A 26,563-nucleotide genomic window follows, 5' to 3' on the forward strand; every position below is an offset into this window, starting at 1 on the left:
CAATTCGATCAGCCATGATCTGATTGAATAGTGGAAAGGTTTAAGGGGATGAATGGTCTAATGTTACTCCTATTTCTCATGATCTTAGGATCTTATAATTAACAACAACTCATGAAACTCAACATTCTTTCAATAGAAGTATGAGACTTGCAAGAAAGAGCAGGGGTGTGAGGTTTATTTGGAAGATTTTCAAACAGTTCATTGAATGTTTTGCTTTGGCACTATGTAATTTCGAAGTTCTCTAGTCAATGCTTCCTTGCATATATTTTCCACTATTCTTTTGAAATGCGTTTATTATTGAATTCGAGGTAGAGGGTCAACTACGTAAGAGATTATTTCATTCTCTGTGTAATTGTACAAGTCTGTATTTTCAGACAAGCAATTTTATGCTGGTTTTAGTTTGGAGGGTGCTAGAAATTGATATTGATCGCAGCAGAGTTGAATTTTCTAATCTTTTTCATTGAATTATTTGAGTGAAGAGTTAAAAATTAAAGCATAGCAACTAGCAAAAACTACTGGTAATTGACAAGATTGATACAAATGAGGAAAGAAATTTGACTCATCTTGGCCCACCTAGCCGCAAAGACGTTACAGTCTCCACTACGGTTTCAGATTGATAAATGATTCCAGGGATTTTTGCCTTCATTACTCCCCCTCAGTCAATTCTGCCTATTGATTTTCCTGTGTGGAACGCAGTTCCATGACAATATTCATGGCATCTCATTAGTTTAAACCTGTGCTGTTTGTACTGTTGATTTTTGAGATTGAGGTAATAATTCACATATATGGTATGCTACCTTGCCAACCTGTCTAATGTCACTTTTCTAAGTGACATTTTCTCAATGAACAGTCCACATTTGTAATCACAATTCAGTATTTCATACTATGGGCCAGGTCTCTTGGTTCCTTTTCGAACTGTCTCCAGGGCTGACTGTCTCCCAATGTTTTGTCAACAACTATCAGTTTGAGTTTGGAACTTTACCTGACTTGTGCTCAACTTTTTTCCTGACTGTATAATTCATTATTCTTGTCATTTTCTTGCTCACTGCAATATCGTGTTAGAATGTTGAATCTATAAATGCCTGATTGAATTCTTTTCAATTCATTCTAAACAACATGTACACCATCAAAGATTGAATGTCATCCATTTTTTCTTTCTATGTGCAGTGTGTTACCCCAATCTTTATTAACTCTTGGCCACTTCTTCCAACCGCTAATGGTGTCCAACTGACTGGAACCACCATCTTATTAATCATTAAATGTTATCAGATTTATTCATTGTCAATTTTTTTTATTCTTTGACGGGTTGACACTAGGCCAGCATTTATTGACCATCCAAGAGGCAATTAAGAGTCAACCACATTGCTGCTAGGCCAGACTAGGTAAGGATGGCAACTTCCTTCCCAGAAGGACATTTGTGAACCAGATGATAATCGACAGTGGTTTCATGGTCATTATTAGATTATTAATTCCAGATTTTTATTGAATTCAAATTCCACCGTCTGATGTGGCGGGATTCGAACTTTGGCCCCCAGAATATTACCTGGATCTCTGGATTAACAGTCCGTGATAATGTCATAGGCCATTGCCTCACTCTCTGTCAGGATAAAGATCTGAATTTTGAAAGTAAAATTATTCAACTTTTGTTGCTGTCTGATAGAAGTTTGTTTTGGTAATTATTCATTATTACTTTGTTAATTTTACTTCTCCCTAGGATGGTGATGAAGAAAAGGGTTCAGTTATTGCATTTCTTATAGCTTTTATAACCTGTGTATTCCAGGTAAGATTATCTTTGTTTATAATTGCTGTTAAACAGATACCTTTTCACGTAAAGCTGCTATAAATGATGCACCATTCTCCCATACATCATTGTGTTAGGGTACAGGTGGTTAGGTCAACAGAGAATGGAGAGTAGGGGAAAGTTCCTTGTAATGGCCTCCAGAAAAATAAAGGCTGAAGTTGATCTAATGGAGATTCTTCAAATTGTGCAGAGCTGGGCTGAGAAGTGGCAGATGGAGTTCAACCTGGATAAATGTGAAGTGATTCATTTTGGAAGGTCAAATTTGAATGCTGAATACAGGGTTAATGACAGGATTCTTGGCAGTGTGGAGGAACAGTGGGATCTTGGGGTACATGTATATAGATTTCTCAAAGGTACCACCCAAGTTGACAGGGTTGTTAAGGAGGCGTACAGTGTTTTTATTAACAGGCGTACAGTGCTTTCATTAACAGGGGGACTGAGTTTGAACTGTGAGGTTTTGTTGCAGCTCTATACAACCCTGGTGAGACCACACTCGGAATATTGTGTTCAGTTCTGATCACCTCATTATAGGAAGGATGTAGCTGCTTTAGAGAGGGTGCAGAGGAGATTAATCAGGATGCCGCCTAGATTGGAGGTTTTGTCTTATGAAGAGAGGTTGAGTGAGCTACGGCTTTTCACGTTGGAGAGACAAAGGATGAGAGGTGACTTGATAGAGGTAATGAGAGGCACAGATCAAGTACATAGCCAGAGACTTTTCCCTAGGGCAGAAATGGCTGTCATGAGGGGTCATAATTTTAAGGTGAGTGGAGGAAGGTATAGGGGAGATAGGTTCTTTATGTAGAGAGTGGTGGGTGTGTGGAATGCACTGCCGGTGGTGGTAGTAGATTCAGAGACATTAGGGACATTTCAGTGTCTACTGGACAAGCACATGGATGGCAGTAAATTGAGGGCTGTGTACGTTAGGTTGATCTTCGATTAAGATAAATGCTCAGCACCACATTGTGGGCTGAAGGGCCTGTACTGTGGTGTACTGTTCAATGTCCTATGTGCTATACCACTCAGGATCTTAGCTGTTTGAATTAAGTTCCCTCTTACTCTTCAAACCTCCAGCAGATACAAGCCTAGTTTATCCAACCTTTTCTCATGAGATAATTTGCCTTTTCTCACCAGGTAAACCTTCTTGGAATTGCTTCCAAAGCATTTACAGCCTTCCTGATATAAAGAGGCCAGGATAGTATGTAGAATTTCAGATGAGGTATCCCCAGTACCCTATATAACTGAAGCATAATCTCTCTACTTTTTATTCAATGACTTTGCAATAAAGACAACATTCTATTAGCTTTCCTAATTATGCTCCCCTCGACTGCTTCTCTGGTATTGTTATGTTTCATTACTGTCTATGATCTATTTACAGTCTATTATCTATAACATTTACCTTCTGCCATCAAATCTTGGTTTTAGATGCCAGTAAAGAAGCTTCTCTTTCTCATGATTGTTAAACTCAATGCTTTTTTAATCAGCCACTTTAATGCATGGATAACAGGTGTCTGAACTGGAGCAGGAGCTGCTTGTGTGCTTAGCAAGTTCTTCAGTCTTGCTGTGGTATTACTACCAACCAGATGGCACTGATCCCTTTATCCTTCCATAAGAACATGCAATTTAGCGTGTGGACTAAAATGGGGAAAGTGACACTTCAGTAGTCATTTACTTTATCCAGTGAAACCTGGTCAGACCACAGCTACGGTAATCAGGTTCTGTTTTATACACCAGTGACCATAGCCTTTTGAAAGATTGTCCACATCTCAGGAAAGCGATATTGGTTTGCAGCACAGATTCATCAAGTGATCCCAAAGCTAATGGAGGGAATTATTAGGATATGTTGTATAGACTTGGCTTGTATTTCCTTGAGTGTAGAAGATTTAGGGTTGAATTAATTCATGTGATTAAATGATAAAGGGATCCAGTCAAGTAGAATACAAATATCTCACTCTGATTATAACGGAGGAAGAAAAAGCATATTTCTAAAAACAAAAAGAGCTAAAAAAGGGATAGTGGAAATCTGGAACTCGATTCCTCCGAAAAATCGGGAAACACATGATGAACTGACATATTCAAAACTGAGGTTGGTAGAGGTTTCTTAGTTAAGAGTATTGTGTGATAGTGATGAGAGGCAGACCAGCCAGGATCTCAGAGAATGGCCTTCTTTCTGTGGCAAGAAGAGTTCAGGCTTGCAAAGGATTACTAAATAAAATAAAATCAAACTGTTTTCCATTTGTTTTAATCTCGTCCAGTTTCTGAGTTGGTTAATACTTGAGCACTTCGGTTGACTTGTGTGAAATAAACTAGGTTTTCTTTTTGATTTGCGACAAAAATTCCATCACTTTTTTTTAAAATGATTGAATCCATTCCCTTTCCAGTGTTACCTGTACCTGTTCTTCGTCTCAACGCGGATGATCAAGGCAGCTGGAGCGTTTATTCTCATTTGTATATGCAATTTTTATTTATTTGGGCTGAGGAACGTTTGGCAGATACTCTTCCACTTAGGGGTGGCCTTTCTCTCCTTGCATCAGATATTATCAAGAAAACTCACTGAGAAACAGCCCGATTGTGGAGTTTGATACTCAAGTACCTGGGACCAAGGACTCATCCGCACTTATGGAAAGGAATCAAAACTGAGTGTTCTCAAATGTGCCTTCAATATGTTTAATAATATTGTCATCATCACCACAGAAACAAAACTCTTGAGACTTAGAGGGAAGATAAATTGGTCCCCATTCTCAAATGGATTTTTTTTGAGGAGGAAAGGAACATAATGACTTGTTTACTGTGTGTTACCTTACAAATACTTAACACTAATCCACAAGATCAGCAGTGGAAACTAAAACCATAATTCCTGTGGTGCTGAATGAAGAAGTCAAGATGACAAGTTAGTTTCCAAGGGAAGCAGGTTTACAGGCAGAAAGTCATTGGACAAGGGAAATGCGGATGTATTCAACCCTTATCTTAAAGTCATGATTCTGCTCTTTTATATTTCAGCTATAAATTGCTACATCCAGGTTTGTTATGGCAATTGCCTGTGAAAACTTGCCTCACTGTCCCTGGTACAGTGTTACCAGTAATAGTACTGCAGTGTGACCACTTTGAAGAGGTGTAACTAGAAGATGATAGGTTTACATGTGCAGGCTCCATTCTAAATGTGGATGTTAGCTGCTTCTAATAGAAAAGGGAGAAATGTGTGTAAATACATAAGTTTTATTTATAAATGCAAAGATGGTACTCATGATAAATTGCTCTACATAACACAAATGGTGAGTTAAGCATGTTGTCTACATGTTAAGTTAGAAAGCCTTTGCTCAGGCAGCTGGATCTTAAGTTCTTTCACCTCACATTTTAGGTGCCAGATTCATATTCATGTTTAACTGTTTTGAGTGAAGTGGGTTTTCAGTGTTGAAAGATTTTGTCTTATGCATCAGGACAGAATTACAAAAATACCAGATGTCACTGGGAATGACAACTGATGCTTCAGAATGGTTGACAAGTGAACTCTGATTAGTCAAGGCATTGAATGGAGAATGCTTGGAGGAGCAGTTGACTCCCGAACTTTTGTTTAAATTCAGACTAGGCAAATCACCTCTGATTGATCAAGGCATTGCTAAGGTGAATGCATCAGGGGATATTGTCCCACAACCTTGCATTTGGTTCAGAGAGTCTCAGAAGAACATGTTCTTTCTATTTCTGAAGGACAATGCCCTGAGTGTGAATATATGTAGCTTCTAGCAAAAGTAGGTAAGTTGTGTTGCAAAACTTAGAACATAGTATCAAACTTTAGATATGATTCCATAATTGAACAACACTTGTTAAACAACTGTGATTGTGCTAAGAATTATGTGAATGGTCAGTTTAAGATTATGTGTTGGGCTCACACTTTGCTGTTCTTGTGATTCTGTTCTGACAAATGCAAGGCAACAAGTTCCAACAGGGATGACTTTTTTTTCCCTGCAATATTCAAGATTAACAATCATTTATGGGACACATCAGGGGATAAGGTGTCAAAGTTTAATCCAATAGTTCACATTTCCAAACGTAATTATACCGTCTGAGAAGAAAGGTGATGTGATTTGTCTGAGCTCAACTGTTTCAGGAGACTGGCCTTTTGTTTAATTAGGAGGTTGTACTAACGTCATACTGTGTTTTTGCATCCAAATTACTTAATCACCCTCCCTCCTGCAATAAAGGCACCCAAATTATTCTAATCCATCTTTTCTGTGCTATGTGATGCAGCACAGGTGAGCATATTCTGACAGCGCAGTAATCTGCTTATGGAAGAATGGAAATTGATGAACATAAAGTTACTTTAATAAACAGTGACTCAAAGACCATGGAATAATTATGGCACAGAGAAAGGCCATTCAGACGTCATGTCTGAGCTGGCTAAAAGGAATGGAAATCTCATGCTTACGTTTGAATCATAGAATTACTTCAGATGTTACAGAACCCCCATTACGTGGTAAGTTTGCCTTATTTATTTCACAGGGTGAATTTGTTGGCAAAGGCAGGTGTTCAACTTGCACTGGCTGTTGCTCAGAGTTGCACCCTGTTGGGATGGTGATTGTAAGAATTGCATTGTAAGCCTACATGAGCTAAATGGCAGCAGCTTCCTATTGGTCATCAGCCATCACGGAGTATTGTCAGTATTAAGATCTGCTGATGCAAGCAATGTCAACCATTCAACCATCCAGTAATCCCATCCCAAAGTTGAGGCAGAGGTTGTAGGGGAGTTGCTGAACCATGTATCGTAAGCATTATTTAATTTATTTCATATTTACATAGCTGGCATTAATTGCCCTTCCCTGGTGCCCAAAAAGGTGAAAGGACCACTATAGTCTTTTGATAAGATCTTCATCACAGAGACTATGTTAGGTAGAGATTTCTAGGGCTTTGCACCCAGCAATGATGACATAATGGTTTTACCTAGAATTATCTTAAAGTTAGATTACTGTTGTTGCTTATTTTAGTTTCAGTGCACAAAATGTTGGCAAGAATTTTAATTTCTTTTTATAGCATGAATTATTATTGAAGGGATTTTTAAATATGCATTTTATTTATTCTACTTTAAATGTCATGTCTTGGCTGGCGATTTCATGGAAGAGTTGTCTTATAGATGTTGCTCAATGGTTTCCTTCTGTGCTGTTACAGATTTTCAGTGTTCTAAAATCACTGTACTTTTCGGAACCTATTCACCTTTTGGAACAAAAGGAATTGTTTTTGTGAATAATGTTTTAAACTTGATTCTCCACTAAGAAGCATAAGTTTTAAATGGCAGTTGGTGCCCATCTAAAGGGACTACTCAAACCTTATACACAACAGGATCATAGCAGAGCACAGAAGGATAGCAGTCAGCCCATCTAACCAGTGCTGCCTCACAGCAGAAGCAATATAACCTAGTCCCACTCCCCCATCATTCCCCTCCATCTTTGTACATGCTTTCCCCTTGCATTCTAAACCATAACCATTAGCTGTGCTTAGGAAAAAAAGAATTTTGCCACATGTTGTCATTCAGTTTGAAGGCAATAATTTTTCTCTGTCCACTTTAGTTAGGCCCCTTATTATTTAGAACACTCTATCAAATCTTCACAACCCTTTCTGTTACAGATTTTATAATTACATGAGCACTCATCTAATGATTAACCATCTTTGCCCTAGTATCCAGGTAATGTACACAAATCTAACCTGATGTTCTTCTTGTCAAATGTCTTCAGAACCAGAACAAGTAATAGGTTTCAAAGCAGTATGGAAGTTCTAGTCCCTTGACATTCATGCCTGTTGTGCTGGTATTGGGAGGAATGCCCACATTCAGGATAATATAGGTGTGCTAACCTTAAGAGCAAGAGGAAGTGCTCTCATATACAGCATGGCTTTGCACTAAATAGGCTGTACTGGTCAAAGGGTGGAATCTTCACTCTGATACCTAGATATCTTTTAGAGGGAGACAAACCAGTTACTGAGTGGTGTAGAGAAAGGACAAGTACTAAGAAGAAAAGTCTGCCTCAGACTCTAACAAAATAGCAGGTCAAACCTTTTGGTGAAAATGTCCCAACGTCTCTGTATGCCCCAGCAGTTTACAGCAAGTGCACCTGGGCAGAGATCTCTGAGCTGGCACTTTTGTTTTGCTGACTCAGCAGGTGTTTTGTTGGGGTCTGTGAGGGAGCCAGGGTTAGTGAGAGGTTGTGTAATCGGTATTCTAAATGAACTGTATTATTTTGTGAACCGTATACTGCTGACGACAATGGAGGGCTTTTGTGGTGCACTGGTACTGTCCTACCTCTGAGCCAGGAAGCCCAGGCTCAAATCCTACCTGCTCCAGATGTCTTATAACATCTCTGAACAGGTTGGTTAGAAAATGTCTCCTGAGGACACCGGTAATCTCAGTACACATTTCCTGTCAACCGACTAAAAATGACTCTGTGAAATTGTTGCAGTGGCTTTGTTTTGCAACCACAACAACACAGTTCTGAGGAAGGGCCACTCATCCTGAAGCATTTAATTCTGATTTCTCTCCACAGATGCTGCCTAACATGCTGAGCTTTTCCAGCAGTTTGTATTATTGTTTATGGTTGGAAGCCTCATCGCTAATGAAGTATATGTGCATGGGGAAAGGTGTCATGAGTTTTAAAAAAAAACATTCGTCTCTTATATTTATTTGATTTAGGTAGGAAAATCATACCCAAACCCTAAATATTGCACGTCAGACTGACTATAGCCACCTAAATAGTTTGAGAGCAACCCAGTTAAGTTTGTTGACTTGCCTTAAACATTAAGCTTCATAAAACAGGGAGACCAGGAATTTGCCACTTTGATGTGAGTGGTAAATGAAACTGCCCATATGACAGAGGTTTACTGCCTGGGATTTCAGGCTTTGGAAGGATGTTAAAGGGATTCTTTTTGACTTTGGGCAATAAAGTAGATGATTGTTGCTGAAGACGCCAGTTATACATCTCTTCCTGTTTTTGTTGATCCAAGTGAATCTTGATAGATTGGATAGCCCCTGCTCTTATTCCTGTATTACAGTGGGAGTGGTGTGTAACATGTAGATGAAACAATACTTGATCACTTCACATTTGTATCATGATCCGAAATTGGCCCTTTTTATAGCCACCTTCATCAATTTCAAAAGCACTTTAGGAAAATTCGTAACCATTTTCGGGGAAATGGGATCACATTCCGTTTCACTAAGGACCCTGTAGTGTGGCTAAGATCATGCTTATCCAGTGGCCCACTTGCTGTGGTTAAGTGTGGTAGAGAACTTGCTTGTGTTTTTCTTGTGACTACACTTGCATTCAGAAGATGTACCAGGATGGTTGGTTTGCAGGTAGCTGGACAGATTTTGCAATGTATGGGAGCATAAGAATTTGTAAAGTATAGGAAATTGTCAACATATTTATTATATTCTCATACATTGACTGCATGAATCTGTCATTTTGCTGTCAAAATCCCTGCACAATCTCCAGTGCATATGTGTGCGATGGATTTAGGTCAACTTCTTGATGATGAGCAGACTGCCATTCATGACCAGAAATGTCGGAGTGTTATTTAAATTTAGTGCCTCTGCTCCATAGTTTGAAGTAATCAAATTCCCTTGAGTTTAGACAGTTTTGTGCAACGTGGAGGGATTTTGATTGAGTGAGGAAAAGCAAGGATGAAATACAGATAAAGTAATGGAAGAAAGAACAAACCAGAGGGACTGATGGCCTACTGCTCCTCCTGTGTTGCTGCAGAGAGGACATTAATTCAGTTAGAGCCATAGAGATGTACAGCATGGAAACAGACCCTTCGGTCCAATTCGTCCATGCTGACCATTGATCCGAACCTAATCGTGTCCCATTTGCCAGCACTTGACCCATATCCCTCCAAACCCTTCCTATTCATATACCATTCCAGATGCATCTTAAATATTACAATTGTGCCAGCCTTTATTTCAATTTTAATGCCAGCATTGCAGATTTCACAAGACAATGCTTGATCATTAATTTCAGAGCTCCCAGACACAGGGAACGTTTTCACAACTTATTAGTGCATTGATAGCTTTTTTTCAAAGAAAGCCTCAACTAGCAAGAGGGGCTTTTCTTTATTCAGAGCTAGTCTCATTTATCTGTGACCAGCTCTTGCTTTGCATGTTACATTGATTGGTCATTTGTCTACATGGCCTTTAGAGTCTGCCTTATTCATCGAATGCAGTGTCAGTGACTGTAGAATACAAGTCATGTAGTTAGAAGGGATGAAAAAAACCCATTGATATTGCTTTGCATTCTAATTTCTAGACTCTTATGTGTGGAGCAGTGTTTTAGCATGTGTTAATAACTCATCTACTTGGGCGGCACAAAAAATGTAGCTTTGCTACTTTATGTTAACACAACTGCAGTGTGATTATTGGAACATGTATTTTCAAGGACAAACCAGCCTTGATTTAGAGATAGCTTTGCACCATTCCAGTTTCACATCAGCTTTATTATACAACTACTTTCCTTGCTGTGTAAGATTTTAAAAAGAGAGGGGAAGAAATGCACAGGCAGTTAAGCCATCTGGCAAGGTTTTAAATGCCACTTGTCACTATTTCATTGTGAACCTTCTTTCCCATTGCTAATATTAATATGCACCTAACTTCTGGGTGGCATTGTGTAGAGCTGTAGACTTGTGTGCAGTGTTCTGTTCTGCCTAACTGGAGATGAGGCACATGCTAAAATCTGACTTGTGCTTGCTAGCTCAGTGGCCATTGAAGGAAGCTATCGGTCTCGACCTGTGCAATGATAGCTAACCCTCTAACTGAGGGAATGGTGGGACAGTCGTCTTCAGCTGGAAAACATGGAGGGAGTTTGGTACCATCAAATATCCTCTAATCATTTATTAGTTTGAGAAGAGCTCTACTTTAAAAATTACTTTGGAATTATGTCAGACTTTGTAAAAAAAGCAAATGTCGTGATGTATTTTATGTGACAGTCAGAGGTACTTTTAAAATCTTACAGCATAGAACTAGGCTGTTTGGCCTGTCTTACCTGTGTAGTTCAGTCCTGTGAAAAACTGAATAAAATTTCAAAGTATAGTTATAAACCTTTACTTCAACTGAAAAGGTGTACCTTTCAAAATGATCCATTTTGCACTGTGCTACAATAACTAAAGGAAAATGTCTATCGATATTTTATATGCTGTGTTTCTCATTAGTCTTGATTCTATTGCATGTCAAAGGAAATTTCTTTATGCATCATTGAGGAAATTACTGAAAAATAAAGATCTATTCTTCAAACATATTTGATTTTAGTTTGAACCAAGCCCCAGTTGCACCTATGAGGACAGCCAGGACCTTGATGAAAAAAGACACAAAGTCATTCGGAAGAATCTGACGAAGAGTCACTGGACTCAAAATGTTGACTATTTTTCTCTTCACAGATTCTGCCGGACCTGCAATTTTTCTTTTTGTTTCAGATCACTGGCATCTGCTGTTTTTGTTTTCTATTAACCTGAATGATGAATTTGGTTACTGTGTGCTATTGCTTAAACTGGCACAGGATGAATATAGTCAGGGAGTTAAATACATTGCTTAAAGTGTATTATGGGAAGAATGTGTTTCACTTATTGGGACAGAGGCACCAATCTTGAAATAGAAGAGAGTTCTTTCAGTGTAGTAGGCTTCATTTGAAGTATCCTGGTGTCAGTGTCCTGGCAAATAGAATGACTAGGACAGCAGAGAGAGCTTTTTAACAGGAGGGCTTTAGGTGGTGGGATAGTAAGCAAAGAAGAATATGGTAACTATTTTGATTGTGATACACAAAATGGGACAGGAAGGGGCAGTATACATTCGTAGGAAAACAGCAGCAGTTAGGGTCAAAGCGGGATGGTGAGAAGCGAATTGTAAAATGGTGAAGCCAATTTTGGATTACTGCATTCAATTCTGGTCTCCCTGCTATAGGAAAGATGTTAAACTTGAAAGGGTGCAGAAAAGATTTTCAAGGATGTTCCTGGGGTTGGAGAATTGGAGCCATAGGGGGAGGCTGAATAGGCTGGGGCTATTTCCCTGGAGTGTTTGAGGCTAAGGGGTGACCTTATGGCAGTTTATTAAATATTGAGGGGCATGGATAGGGTGAATAGCCAAAGTCTTTTCCCAGAGTAGGGGAGTCCAAAACTAGAGAGCTTCGTTTTAAGGTGAGGGGGAAAGGTAGAAAAAGAACCTAAGGGTCTATGTTTTCACATAGAGGGTGATGCGTCTATAGAATGAGCTGCCAGCGCGAGTGGTGGAGGCTGGTACAACTACAACATTTAAGAAGGCAACTGGATGAGTATATGATTAGGAAGAGTTTAGAGGGATATGGGTCAAATGCTGGCAAATGGGAACAGATTAGGATATCTGGTTGGCATAGACAAGTTGGACTTTGTGTACTGTATAGCTTCATGACACTAAAAAGGCAAAATTAATGGTTGTTAATTACAGTCAGGGGCAAATATCCTGAGGGCAAACAAGTAATATAAAATGAGCAGTAAATGTATTTATATGTAAATATACAAAAGTGAACCCAAGTACCTTTAGAGAATGAGGCTGGGAAATCTGGAAATGGCAGAGGATCTGAATAAATATCTTTCATCTGTCTTCACAGTAGATGACACTAATAGCATTTTGCAAACACTATATAACCAAGGGGTTAAAGGTAGGCAGGACATAAAATAACTATCACTAGAGAAAAACTATTAGGAAAAACTAATGGGTCTAAAGATTGAGAAGTTCCCTGAGTCTGATGGGATATATCCCAGGATATTAATGGATGTAGCTGCAGAGATAGTGGATGCCGTAGTAAGAATCTTCTGAGAATCCCAGAAAAGATTTAGGAAATGCCCTACTGGATTGGAAAGCTGCCTTCTTCAAAAAGGGGAAAGCCAAAAAGCAGCGTCTATCGAGCACTTTGATTAACGTCTGTCATTGGGAAAGCGTTAGATTATACAGCATGGAAATGGACCCTTTGGTCCAACTTGTCCATGCAGACCAAGTTTCCCAAGATAAACTAAGCCTGTTTGCCTGCATTTGCCCATATTCCTTTAAACTTTTCCTATTCATGTATCTTTCAAATGTCTTTTAAATGTTGTAACTGTACCTGCATCCACCACCTTGTCTAACAATTTATTCCACACACAAACTAGTCTCTGTGTGAAAAAGTTGCCCCTTTTAAATCTCTCACCTGTCACTTTAGCTGTTGATCAGTGGTTGATTTTTAATGCTTGATGTTTAAAAAAAATTAAATATTCAATTTTTAAAATCTTTCGCAGGTTTAAGATTAAAATCTGTCTGTCAGAAAGAGTAGTTTTTCAGAGTCACGGTTGATAGATTAAGAGCTGGTTTTACAGTAGGATCAGTCAGATAGATGGGTGACTGTTGGAAAGGTGAGAAGGTAGTTCAGAAGTCTCATGTGGCTATTCCCCTGTCGAGCAGTTACTTTGTTTTGGGTACTGTTGAAGGGGATAGTCTCTCAGTGGAAAATAGATATGGCGATCAAATCTTGGGCCTAAGAATGAATCTTATGTTCAGCGGGGTTTGCCAAGATTTAAAAGAATAATTTTTACAGAGATAATTGTTTTCAGGGACTCAAATAGGAGATTCTTCGGCAGTGAGCTTGAATCAAGGTTAGTATGTTGCCTTCCTGGTGCCCAGGTTAATGAAGTCTCAAAACAGTTGAAACATGTTGTCAAAGAGAAGAAGGAGAAGCTGGAAGTTGTTGAACACATTGGTAAGAATGATATGGTTAGGGAATAGAGTCATAGAGATGTACAGCACAGAAACAGATCCTTCAGTCCAAACTGTTCAGGCCGACCAGATATCCCAACCCAATCTAGTCCCACCTGCCAGCAGCCGGCCCATATCCCTCCAAACTCTTCCTGTTCATATACCCATCCAAATGCCTTTTAAATGTTGCAATTGTACCAGCCTCCACCACTTCTGCTGACAGCTCATTCCATACACACACCACCCTCTGCGTGAAAAGGTTGCCCCTTAAGTCTCTTTTACATCTTTCCCCTCTCACCCTGAACCTATACCCTCTAGTTCTAGACTGCCTGACCCCAGGGAAAAGACTTTGTCTTATTTATCCTATCCATGCCCCTCATGATTTTGTAAACCTCTATAAGGTCACCCGTCAGCCTCTGATTCCAACAATGGCCTAACCAATGTCACGTACAACTGCAACGTGACCTCCCAACTCCTGTACTCAATATTCTGATCAATAAAGGAAAGTATACCAAACACCTTCTTCACTATCCTATCTACCTACGACTCCCCTTTTAAGGAGCTATGAACCTGCACTCCAAGGTCTTTTTGTTCAGCAACTCTCCCTAAGACCTTACCATTAATTGTATAAGTCCTGTTAAGATTTACTTTCCCAAAATGCAGTACCTCTCATTTATCTGAATTAAACTCCATCTGCCACTTCTCAGCCCATTGGCCCATCTGATCAAGATTCTGTTGTAATCTGAGGTAACCTTCGCTGTCCACTACACCTCCAATTTTGGTGTCATCTGCAAACTTACTAACTGTACCTCTTATGCTTGCATCCAAATTATTTATGTAAATGACAACAAGTAGAGGACCCAGTACCGATCCTTGTGGCACTCCACTGGTCACAGGCCTCCAGTCTGAAAAACAACCCTCCACCACCACCCTCTGTTTTCTACCTTTGAGCCAGTTCTGTATCCAAATGGCTAGTTCTCCTTGTATTCTGTGAGATCTAACCTTGCTAATCAGTCTCTCATGGGGAACCTTGTCGAACGCCTTACTGAAGTCCAGATAGATCACATCTATTGCTCTGCCCTCATCAATCCTCTTTGTTACTTCCTCAAAAAACACAATCAAGTTTGTGAGACATGATTTCCCACGCACAAAGCCATGTTGACTATGGCTGTAGCTTCCCACAGAGTTCTATGGTATGCCTGATCAGGTCCTGGGGATTTATCCACCTTTATGCATTTCAAGACATCCAGCACTTCCTCCTCTGTAATATGGACATTTTTTAAGATGTCACCATCTTCTTCCCTACATTTTATATCTTCCATGTCCTTTTCCACAGAAAATACTGATGCAAAATACTCAACTAAGGTTTTGCAGAATGAATATATGAGGTGAGAGAGAAGGCTAAAATGCAGAACCTCAAAGGTAGTAATCTCTGGTTTATTCCCAGACCCATGTTCTAATGAGAGCGGGAATAAAAAGGGCAGATAAATCAATGGTTGCAGAAATGGTTCAATCTTAAGGATTCTGTTTTTTGAATCATCGGAATCTCTTCTGGGGTGGAAAAGACCAGTTCAAAAGAGATGTGTTTCACATGAACTGGAAAGGAGCCAATGTCACCTTTCTTTAAACTAGTGATTGCGGCGGTGGGCGGGGTGGAGTGGAGTAGGAGAAGGGCATAGTGGCACTTGTAAGAAGATACCACCCACAAAGTGACAATGAGTTGTACTGTCCTGAAAGCTTGGGCTTGGTGCCATCTGGAGTATGATGATGGACTTAAGTTGTCGTCTCGCCAACAATCTCTGAGGTTGTATTACCATCATAACCTCAATGCACTTTGTCCATCACCAAATTCACGAGTACTCTGACAGCCCACAGTAATCATGAATCCTTCAGGGGCAGCACTCACACCTCTTCACTCACTCACACACATGCACATTAATCAACATGCTTCCTCTCAAAGACAAGATGGGACGCAATAAGTGACAGCAGGAAAGAACTGGTGAAGCACAATCATTCCCCTTGAAGTATTAATATTGGCAGGACTGGGAGAAGGGTGCATTATGCCACGTCTAGAGGCAGAGTGGAGGCATATGTGCCTCGAGGTGTGAGATACATACTAGACTTCATCTTTGATACCCATGCACCCACTCTGAATCATATCTTCACTCCCAAGCTCCTAATTGTGTTGATGCACATATTGTCCTATCGGGGACCAAATGTGTTGCACCCCAACCCTTCGACCCACAGCAATTACAGATGTGATGGGGGTAATGGGGCTTGGCTTGTGTTGGATGGTAGCCATGATGTGAGCGTGCTGGTGTTGGACTGGGGTGGACAAAGTTAAAAATCATGCAACACTTGGTTATGCTCCAACAGGTTATGGTCCAAATGGGCTTCAGATTGGTGTGACAGGTCAGCGCAACATAATATTCTATGTTCTAGGTTTATTTGGAAGTACTAGCTTTTAGAGCACTGCTCCTTCGTCAGGTAGCTGTGGAGCAGGATCATGACACAGAATTGATCCTGCTCCACAGTTACCGGATGAAGAGCAACGCTCCAAACACTAGGACTTCCAAACCCTGTTGGACTATAACCCAGTGGTGTCTGATTTGTAACTAGTGGATGGAACAGTAATGCAGAACCAGCATCTCGATGTATATTGCCAGCTTGTTAAATCTCAACAAACACCTCAGCTGAATTAAGTCACATCCTGCTCCAATGTCCCCATTTACACAGGAGGGCATTTGTGGCACAGTGGTAGTGTGCCAACCTCTGGACCAAGTGGACTGGATTCCAGTCTTGTCAGCTCCAGAGGTATGCCATAACATAACTGAGGTGCAAGAACACACACACATGTACACACTTTATAATTTGAAATTGCAATCACTCTTTGAAGAGAGAATCTTGAATCAGTGCTCCATCTCAAGTAATCTTTTGCTTTTATCTACCTACTTGCCAACTCGTGCTAAAATGCTCAAGGAGAGTGTAGTTACTACGTGTTGCCCCTTGAGGGTGCTGTAGTACCATTGGTTGAGATGGTCTGTCATGGCTCCACTGACTGAAAGTGAACACTTCCAGTGTACATTCCTATTTAGGATGAGAATGGAAATGCCTGGAGATTAAGTAGCAGCATACATGTGTGCATTTTCCTACAAGATCTTTGAGGGAGTACTGCTGCACTGATGAAGGAGAAGCGACAAATAAACCTGTTGGACTATAACCTGGTGTTGTGTAATTTTTAACTTTGAGGAAGTAGCAAGTGATTGGATAAAAGCATCCAATGAATTTGGATTTTCAAGCATATGTTTAACACAGTGCCACATCAAAGCTTACTACAGAAGATAAGTGCAAGGGATAATATGATTAACATGGATTGAGGGTAGACTAGCTAACAACAAAAAGAGGTAAAAACAATGACTGCAGATGCTGGAAACCAGATTCTGGATTAGTGGTGCTGGAAGAGCACAGCAGTTCAGGTAGCATCCAAGGAGCTTCGAAATCGACGTTTCGGGCAAAAACCCTTCATTAGGAATAAAGGCAGTGAGCCTGAAGCGTGGAGATATAGCTAGAGGAGGGTGGGGGTGGGGAGAAAGTAGCATAGAGTACAATGGGTGAGTGGGGGAGGGGATGAAGGTGACAGGTCAAGGAGGAGAGGGTGGAGTGGAGAGGTGGAAAAGAAGATACGGAGGTAGGACAAGTCCGGACAAGTCATGGGGACAGGGCTGAGCTGGAAGTTTAGAACTAGGGTGAGGTGGGGGAAGGGGAAATGAGCAAACTGTTGAAGTCCACATTTTTGCCTTGGGGTTGGTGTTCCGAGGCGGAAGATGAGGCGTTCTTCCTCCAGGCGTCTGGTGGTGAGGGAGCAGTGGTGAAGGAGGCCCAGGACCTCCATGTCCTCGGCAGAGTGGGAGGGGGAGTTGAAATGTTGGGCCACAGGGCGGTGTGGTTGATTGGTGCGGGTGTCCCGGAGATGTTCCCTAAAGTGCTCTGCCAGGAGGCGTCCAGTCTCCCCAATGTAGAGGAGACCGCATCGGGAGCAACGGATACAATAAATGATATTAGTGGATGTGCAACTAAAACTTTGATGGATGTGGAAGGCTCCTTTAGGGCCTTGGATAGAGGTGAGGGAGGAGGTGTGGGCACAGGTTTTACAGTTCCTGCGGTGGCAGGGGAAAGTGCCAGGATTGGATGGTGGGTTGTTTGGTGGCGTGGACCTGACCAGGTAGTCACGGAGGGAACGGTCTTTGCGGAAGACGGAAAGGGGTGGGGAGGGAAATATATCCCTGGTGGTGGGGTCTGTTTGGAGGTGGAAAGAGATGAGGCATAAATGGGTTTCTTTTTGGTTGGCAAGCTGTGTCTATGCTATCTATGCTGAGATCTCAACTATTTACAGGAAATGGTCCAGCACTTGATGAAGGAACAGTGCTCCAAAAAAACCCACTGGACTTCACCTGGTGTCGTCTGACACACATGTTGGTAGGAAAGTAAGTTGTGATGAGGACATAACAAACCTGTAAAGGAATAGAGATTGGTTACATTCATAAGCAAAAATGTGGCAGATGGAGCATATTGTGGGAAAATGTAAACTTGTCCACTTTGGCAGTATGACTGGAAAAGTAATATGTTATTTAGAAGAGAAAGATTAGAGAAAGAGGTTAGCTTGAGAAAATGTAGTGATGGTGATATATTTCCAAGTAAGGATGGTGAATGACTTGGAGGGAAACTTGCAAGTGCTGAGTTCCGTTGTATCTGTTACCCTTGTCCTTCCAGATGGAAATGGTTCTTGGTTTGGAAGGTGATGTCTAAGGCTCTTAGGTAAGTTGATGCAGTGCATCTTGTAGATAGTACACAATGCTGCTACTGAGTGTTGGTGGTGGAAGGCATGGATGGTTGAGGATGTGTTGCCAATAAAACAAGCTGCTTTGTCCTGGATCGCATCAAGCTTCTTGAGTGTTGTTGGAGCTGTATCCATCCAGGTAAGTGGGGAGTATACCATCACCCTCCTGACTTGTGCCTTGTAGATGGTGGACAGGCTTTGAGGAGTCAGGAGGTGAGTTACTTGTTGCAGTATTCCAATCCTATGACCTGCTCATGTAGTCACAGTCCATATTGGTGTGTCCAGTTGAGTTTCTGGTTGATGATAACCCCTAGGAATTTGATATTGGTATTTGATATGATATTTTAAAATATATTGAACTAAAATTGGAGGTGTAGTGGACAGCAAAGAAGGTTACCTCAGATTAGATTACTTGCAGTGTGGAAACAGGCCCTTCAGCCTAACAAGTCCACACCGACCTGCCGAAGCGCAACCCACCCAGACCCATTCCCCTACATTTACCCCTTCACCTAACACTACGGGCAATTTAGCATGGCCAATTCACCTAACCTGCACATTGTGGGCGGCACGGTGGCACAGTGGTTAGCACTGCTGCCTCACAGCGCCTGAGACCCGGGTTCAATTCCCACCTCAGGCGACTCTCTGTGTGGAGTTTGCACATTCTCCCCGTATCTGCGTGGGTTTCCTCCGGGTGCTCCGGTTTCCTCCCACACCCCAAAGATGTGCAGGTCAGGTGAATTGGCCATGCTAAATTGCCCGTAGTGTTAGGTAAGGGGTAGATGTAGGGGTATGGGTGGGTTGCGCTTCGGCGGGGCGGTGTGGACTTGTTGGGCCGAAGGGCCTGTTTCCACACTGTATCTAATCTAATCTAATCTAATCTTTTTGGACTGTGGGAGGAAACCCACGCAGACACGGGGAGAATGTGCAAACTACACATAGACAGTTGCCTGAGGCGGGAATTGAACCCAGGTCTCTGGCTCTGTGAGGTAGCAGTGCTAACCACTGTCCCACTGTGCTGCCACAGGATCTGGACCAGATGGGCCAATGGGCTGAGAAGTGGCAGTTGGTGTTTAATTCAAATAAATGTGAGGTGCTTCATTTTGGGAAAGCAAACCTTAGCAGGACTTATACACTTAATGGTAAGGTCCTAGGGAGTGTTGCTGAACAAAGATGCCTTGGAGTGCAGGTTGATAGCTCCTTGAAAGTGGAGTCAGAGATAGATGGGATAGTGAAGGAAGTGTTTGATATGCTTTCATTAATTGGTCAGAGTATTGAGTACAGGAGTTAGGAGGTCATGTTGTGACTGTACAGGACATTGGTTAGACCACTGTTGGAATATTGTGTGCAATTCTGGTCTCCTTCCTATTGGAAAGATGTTGTGAAACTTGAAAGGGTTCAGAAAAGATTTACAAGGGTGTTGCCAGGTTTGGAGGACTTGAGGTATCGGGCAAGGCTGAGGGGTAACCTTATAGAGGTTTACAAAATTATGAGGGGCATGGATAGGATAAATAGACAATGCAGCATTTAAAAGGCATTTGGATGGGTATATGAATAGGAAGGGTTTGGAGGGATATGGGCCGGGTGCTGGCAGGTGGGACGAGAATGGGTTGGGATACCTGGTCAGCATGGACAGGTTGGACCGAAGGGTCTGTTTCCTTGTACATCCCTATGACTCTATATTGTAATACCTTTGAATGTCAAGAGGCGATGGTTAAATTGTCTCTTACTGAAGATGGTCAAAGGTCTGCATTTGTGTGGCACGAGTGTTACTTACCACTTGTCCGCTTAAGACTGGATATTGTCCACACCTTGTTGCATTTGAACATGGACTTCAGTATCTGAGGAGTTGTGAATGATGCTGAACATTGTGCAATCATCAGCAAACATCTGACCTTATGATCGAGGGAAGGTCATTGATGAAGCCGCTGAAGATGTTGGGCCTAGGACACTCCCCTGAGGAACTCCTGTGGAAATGTCCTGGAGCTGAGATGACTGATGTCCAACAATGACAACCATCTTCCTATGTGCCGAATATGACTCCAACAAGTAGAGAATGTGCCTTCTGATATCCATTGATTCTAGTTTGCCAGTGAATTCCTATTCTAACCACATACTGCATAACGTGCTTTCCTTGTGTCACCTTTAGTTCTTCCACTATTCTCCTTTAATCCATGATCCCTGCTTCTTGATCATTCCCCCCCCAAACTGGAAACATTGTATAACCCTGTCTACTCTGCCCAGATCCTTCAGGATTTTGAATCCCTCTATCAAGTCATCCCTCAGCATTCTCTTTTCCAGGGTGAAAACTCCCAATTCTTCCCAATCTACCAACACTTGAATTCCTTCCTCGGTGGAGCTTTTCGCATGAATCTTTTCTGCACCCTCTCTAAGGCTATCACGTTCTTCCTAAAGTGAGGTGACCAGATTACTCCACTTGAGACTGAATCATTTATGTATAAAAGCTCACCATAACCATCTTCCTTTTACATTGTGTGTGTCTAATTTTAAAAAAAAATCTCTCTTGTGATGTGGGTGCCACTGCTAATGCCAACATTAGTTACCATTCTAGTTAGCACTCACATTTTCAAGCTGCCCCTGTCTCCTTCAATGATTTATGCACATGTACAGCCAAGACCCTTCCTTCCTGCACCCCCTTTACAGTTGTATCCTTTATTTTGCATCATCTGTCCATGTTGTTCCTAGCTAAATAAATCACTTCCCAGCACTTGCACCCATTTCGTCGCCCTCTGGCATTTGTTTGTGGCCTTTGCACACTTTGAGATTGTGCCCTATGCCTTCAGTTTAGCTTAGTAATGTTGATAAGAAAATCTGTGGTACTAAAAATGTTTGACTTCCATGAGCACAACTGGGTTCATCCATTTCTAGTCTGAAATACAACAGCTTTCCTTTGCCACTCAGCCAACTTTGCATCCATAGAACATATAACATAACAGCGCAGTACAGGCCCTTCGGCCCTGGATGTTGCATTGACCAGTGAACCAATCTGAAGCCCATCTAACCATCTATTCCATTTCCATTATGTTTATCCAATGACCATTTAAAGGCCCCTAAAGTTGGCATGTCTACTACTATTGTAGGCAGTGCGTTCCATGCCCCTACTACTCTCTGAGTAAAGAAACTACCTCTGACATCTATCCTACATCAATCACCCCTCAATTTAAAGCTGTGTCCCCTCATGCTAGCCATCACCATCTGATGAAAAATGCCTTCACTGCCCAACTGATCTAACCCTCTGATTATCTTGTATGTCTCAATTAAATCACCTCTCAACTTTCTTCTCTCTAATGACAACAGCCTCAAGTCCCTCAGCCTTTCCTCTTAAGACCTTCCCTCCATACTAGGCAACATCCTAGTAAATCTCCTCTGAATCCTTTTCAAAGCTTCCACATCCTTCCTATAACGCAGTAACCAGAACAGTATGCAATACTCCAAGTGTGACCACACCAGAGTTTTGTAGAGCTGTAACATGACTTAGTCATAGAGATGTACAGCATGGGACCAGACCCTTCGGTCCAACCCGTCCATGCCGACCAGATATCCCAACCCAATCTAGTCCCACCTGCCACCACCCAGTCCATATCCCTCCAACTCTTCCTATTCATATACCCATCCAAATGTCTCTTAAATGCTGCAATTGTACCAGCCTCCACCACTTCCTCTGGCAGCTCATTCCATACACATACCACCCTCTGTGTGAAAAAGTTGCCCCTTAGGTCTCTTTTATATCTTACCCTTCTCACCCTAAAGCTATGCCCTCTAGTTCTGGATTCCCGACCCCAGGGAAAAGACTTTGCCTATTTATCCTATCCATGCCACTCATAATTTTGTAAACCTCTAAAAGGTCACCCCTCAGCCTCTGACGGTCCAGGGAAAACAGCCCCAGCCTGTTCAGCCTCTCCTTATAGCTCAAATCCTCCAACCCTGGCAACATCCTTGTAAATCTTTTCTGAACCCTTTCAAGTTTCGCAACATCTTTCCAAAAGGAAGGAAACCAGAATTGCACACAATATTCCAACAGTGGCCTAACCTGTACAGCCACAACATGACCTCTCAACTCCTGTACTCAATACTCTGACCAATTAAGGAAAGCATACCAATTGCCTTCTTCACTATCCTATCTACCTGCGACTTCACTTTCAAGGAAAATGCACTTCAAGAACCTGCACTTCAAGATCTCTTTGTTCAGCAACACTCTCTTAGACCTTATCATGAAGTGTACAAGTCCTGCTAAGATTTGTTTTCCCAAAATGCAGCACCTTGCATTTATCTGAATTAAACTCTATCTGCCACTTCTCAGCCCATTGGCCTATCCGATCAAGATTGAGTTGTAATCTGAGGTAACCTTCGCTGTCTACTACACCTCCAATTTTGGTGTCATCTGCAAACTTACTAACTGACCTCTTATGCTTGAAACATCTCAGCAAGAGGCCCAGCAATCACTTCTCTAGCTTCTCACAGAGTTCTAGGATACACCTGATCAGGTCCTGGGGATTTATCCATCTTTATGCATTTTAAGACATCTAGTACTTCCTCCTCTGTAAAATGGACATTGTCAAAGTGTTGCCATCTATTTCCCTACATTTTATATTTGCCATATCCTTTTCCACAGTAAATACTGATGCAAAATACTTGGTTAGTATCTCCCCCATTTTCTGCAGCTCCACACAAAGGTCGCCTTGCTGATCTTTGAGGGGCCCTATTCTCTCCCTAGTTACTCTTTTGTCCTTAATGTATTTGTAAAAACCCTTTGGATTCTCCTTAATTCTATTTGTCAAAGCTATCTCATGTCCCCTTTTTGCCCTCCTGATTTCCCTCTCATGGTTCTGAAACTCAATCCCTCCACTCATGAAAGCTAACACACCATGTGCCTTCTTAACTCTATCAACCTGAGTGGCAACTTTCAGGGATCTATGTACATGGACACCAAGATCGCTCTGCTCATCTACACTACCAAGAATCTTACCATTAGCCCAGTACTCTGCATTCCCGTTGCTCCTTCCAAAGTGGATCACCTTACACTTTTTCACGTTAAATTCCATTTGCTACCTCCCAGCCCAGCTCTGCAACTTATCTATGTCCCTGTGTAACCTACAATATCCATCATCACTATCCAGAACTCTCTCGACCTTAGTGTCATTGGCAAATTTACTAACCCATCCTTCTAAGCCCTCATCTAGGTCATTTATAAAAATGACAAACAGCAGTGGACCCAAAATAGACCCTTGTGGTACACCACTAGTAACTAAATTCGAGGATGAACATTTCAAATAAACTACCACCCTCTGTCTTTCAGCTAGCCAATTTCTGATCCAAACTGCTAGATCACCCTCAATCCCATGCCTCCGTATTTTGTGCAATAGCCTACCGTGGGGAACCTTATCAAACGCCTTACTCAAATCCATCTACCCAATATCAACTGCTTTACCCTCATGCACCTGTTTAGTTCACCTTCTCAAAGAACCCAACAGGGTTTGTGAGGCACAACCTACCCTTCACAAAACCGTGTTGACTATCCCTTATCAACTTATTCCTTTCTAGATGATTATAAATCCTATCTCTTATAACCTTTTCCAACACTTTACCCACAACTGAAGTAAGGCTCACAGGTCTATAATTACCAAGGTTGAAAAAGGGAACAACATTTGCTATCTTCCAGTCTTCTGGCACCATTCCTGTAGACAATGACGACATAAAGATTAAAAGCAAAGGCTGAACAATCTCCTCCTTGGCTTCCCAGAGAATCCCAGGTTAAATCCTATCCAGCGCAGGGGACTTAGCCAATTTTACACTTTCCAGAATTGCTAACACCTCCTCCTTGTGAACCTCAATCCCATCTAGTGTACTAGCCTGCATCTCAGTATTCTCCTTGACAATGTTGTCTTTTTCTGGTGTGAATACTGATGAAAAATAATCATTCAACACTTCTATCTCCTCTGACTCCACGCACAACATCCTACAACCATCCTTGATTGGCCCTAATCTTACACTTGTCATTCTTTTATTCCTGATATACCTATAGAAAGCCAGAGGGTTTTCCTTGATCCTATTCACTAATGAATTCTCATGTCCCCTTCTGGCTCTTCTTAACTCTGTTTTTGTGTCTTGGCTAACTTGTAACTCTCAAGTTCCCTAACTGAGCCTTCACATTTTATCCTAACATGAGCCTTCATCGTCCTCTTGACAAGAAACTCAACTTCCTGAGTAAACTATGACTCCCATGCTTGACAACTTCCTCCCTGTCTGACTGGTACATACTGATCAAGGACCCGCTGTAGCTGTTCCTTAGATAACCCAACATTTCAATTGTGCCCACCCCCTTGGTATGGACTAAGCCAGACCACCCAAAACATTCTTAAGCAGGCAGCTCAGACCATAACTTTGCAATTTTATTTGGAAGTGCACAGTGAAAATCACCTGGAGTAAGATAATTAGGTTGATTACTAGATTTTAAAACAGACAAAACTTTATTCACAAAATTACACAAGAAACACAAAGAACAGAATAAAGAACCCCGACAGAACTCAATCTATCCAACTAAACTTAATTATGCTGTTTCGAATATACAAGACAGTCCCAATACACAAACTCCCTTTAAAAACCAGTATATGGAACACATGCTTACAGGTTAAAGTTGAAGATCAGAAAAAGAGAGAGAGTTTCCACACAGCTCTCTGTTGAATTTCTAACCAGTTCAAGACTGACTAAACTGTTCAGCTCTGCTAGAGAGCTGACTACTCCCATTTCTTTATACAGGTCACTTCTAAACCATAACCACTTTGGCCTGAAGTCTCATCTGTTGACATATAAACAAAAGGCCTCTCAAAATCCTTTTCATCTCTGTACTAAATCAGACTGATTGGAGCTCGGCCTGGTTTATTACCCCTCTGAAAAAAATCAAGGACAGAGTACCCTTGAGCCAAGGAACAGCTTTTAGAAAAAAAAGGCCTAGCTTTGTGACACCCTGCAGTTTCCTTCCCCAACCACACCGCCCTGTGGCCCAACATTTCAACTCCCTCTCCCACTCTACCAAGGACATGGAAGTCCTGGGCCTCCTTCACCGCCGCTCCCTCACCACCTGGAGGAAGAACGCCTCATCTTCCGCCTCGGAACACTTCAACCCCAAGGCATTAATGTGGACTTCAACAGTTTCCTCATTTCCCCTTCCCCCACCTCACCCTAGTTCTAAACTTCCAGCTCAGTAACTGTCCCCATGACTTGTCTGGACTTGTCCTACCTGCCTATTTTCTTTTCCACCTATCCACTCCACCCTCTCCCCCTTGACCTATCACCTTCATCCCCTCCCCCACTCACCCATTGTACTCTATGCTACTTTCTCCCCACCCCCACCCTCCTCTAGCTTATCTCTCCACGCTTCAGGCTCACTGCCTTTATTCCTGATGAAGGGCTTTTGCCCGAAACGTCGATTTCAAAGCTACTTGGATGCTGCCTGAACTGCTGTGCTCTTCCAGCACCACTAATCCAGAACCCAGCAGTATATACCTATCCCTTTCCATCGCCGAAGTAAACATAACCGAATTGTGGTCACTATCACCAAAGTGCTCATCTACCTCCAAATCTAATACCTGGCCAGGTTCATAACCCAGTACCAAATCTAATGTGACCTTGCCCCTTCTGGGCCTGTCTACATACTGTGTCAGGAAACCCTCCTGCACACATTGGACAAGAACCGACACATCTAAATGACATGAACTTTTGTATTTCCAGTCAATATTTGGAAAGTTAAAGTCCCCCATAACAACTACCCTGTCATTCTTGCTCCTATCTGGAATCGTCTTTGCTATCCTTTCCTCCACATCTTTGGAACTATTTGGAGGCCTACAGAAAACTACCAAGAGGGTGACCTCTCCTTCCCTGTTTCTAACCTCAGCCCATACTACCTCAGTAGAGGAGTCCTCAAACATCCTCTTTGCAACCATAATCCTGTCCTTGACTAACAGTGCCACACCACTCCACCCATTCCTGTTCCCATCTTTTCGGTTCTTACTGAAACATCTAAATCCCAGAACCTGCACTGCTCCACCATGTCTCCGAAATTGCCCCAGCATTGAAATCCCAGGTACCAACCCATGCTGCAAGTTCACCCAACTTATTTCGGATGCTCCTGGCATTGAATTAGACACACTTCAAACCAATTTCTTGCTTGCCGGTGCCCTCTTGTCAC

The 26,563-nt window shown here is 41.8% G+C and overlaps 1 protein-coding gene across 5 annotated transcripts in view; it reads left to right on the top strand.

Moving 5' to 3' along the window:
- The window catches only part of sec22c (SEC22 homolog C, vesicle trafficking protein), a 117,733-nt gene that overhangs the window by 21,128 nt on the left and 70,042 nt on the right, over positions 1 to 26,563 (top strand). For 2 of the 5 annotated variants that reach the window (XM_072576357.1, XM_072576353.1), the window contains 2 exons: positions 1,715 to 1,780; positions 4,180 to 11,060. In XM_072576357.1, coding sequence (XP_072432458.1) covers positions 1,715 to 1,780; positions 4,180 to 4,380 — 267 coding nt within the window. In that variant the 3' untranslated portion in view covers positions 4,381 to 11,060. The other 3 variants (XM_072576354.1, XM_072576356.1, XM_072576355.1) reach the window with 3 other exon arrangements.

The sequence above is a fragment of the Chiloscyllium punctatum genome, chromosome 8 (assembly GCF_047496795.1).
Source record: "Chiloscyllium punctatum isolate Juve2018m chromosome 8, sChiPun1.3, whole genome shotgun sequence".
Classification (NCBI taxonomy): Eukaryota; Metazoa; Chordata; class Chondrichthyes; order Orectolobiformes; family Hemiscylliidae; genus Chiloscyllium; species Chiloscyllium punctatum.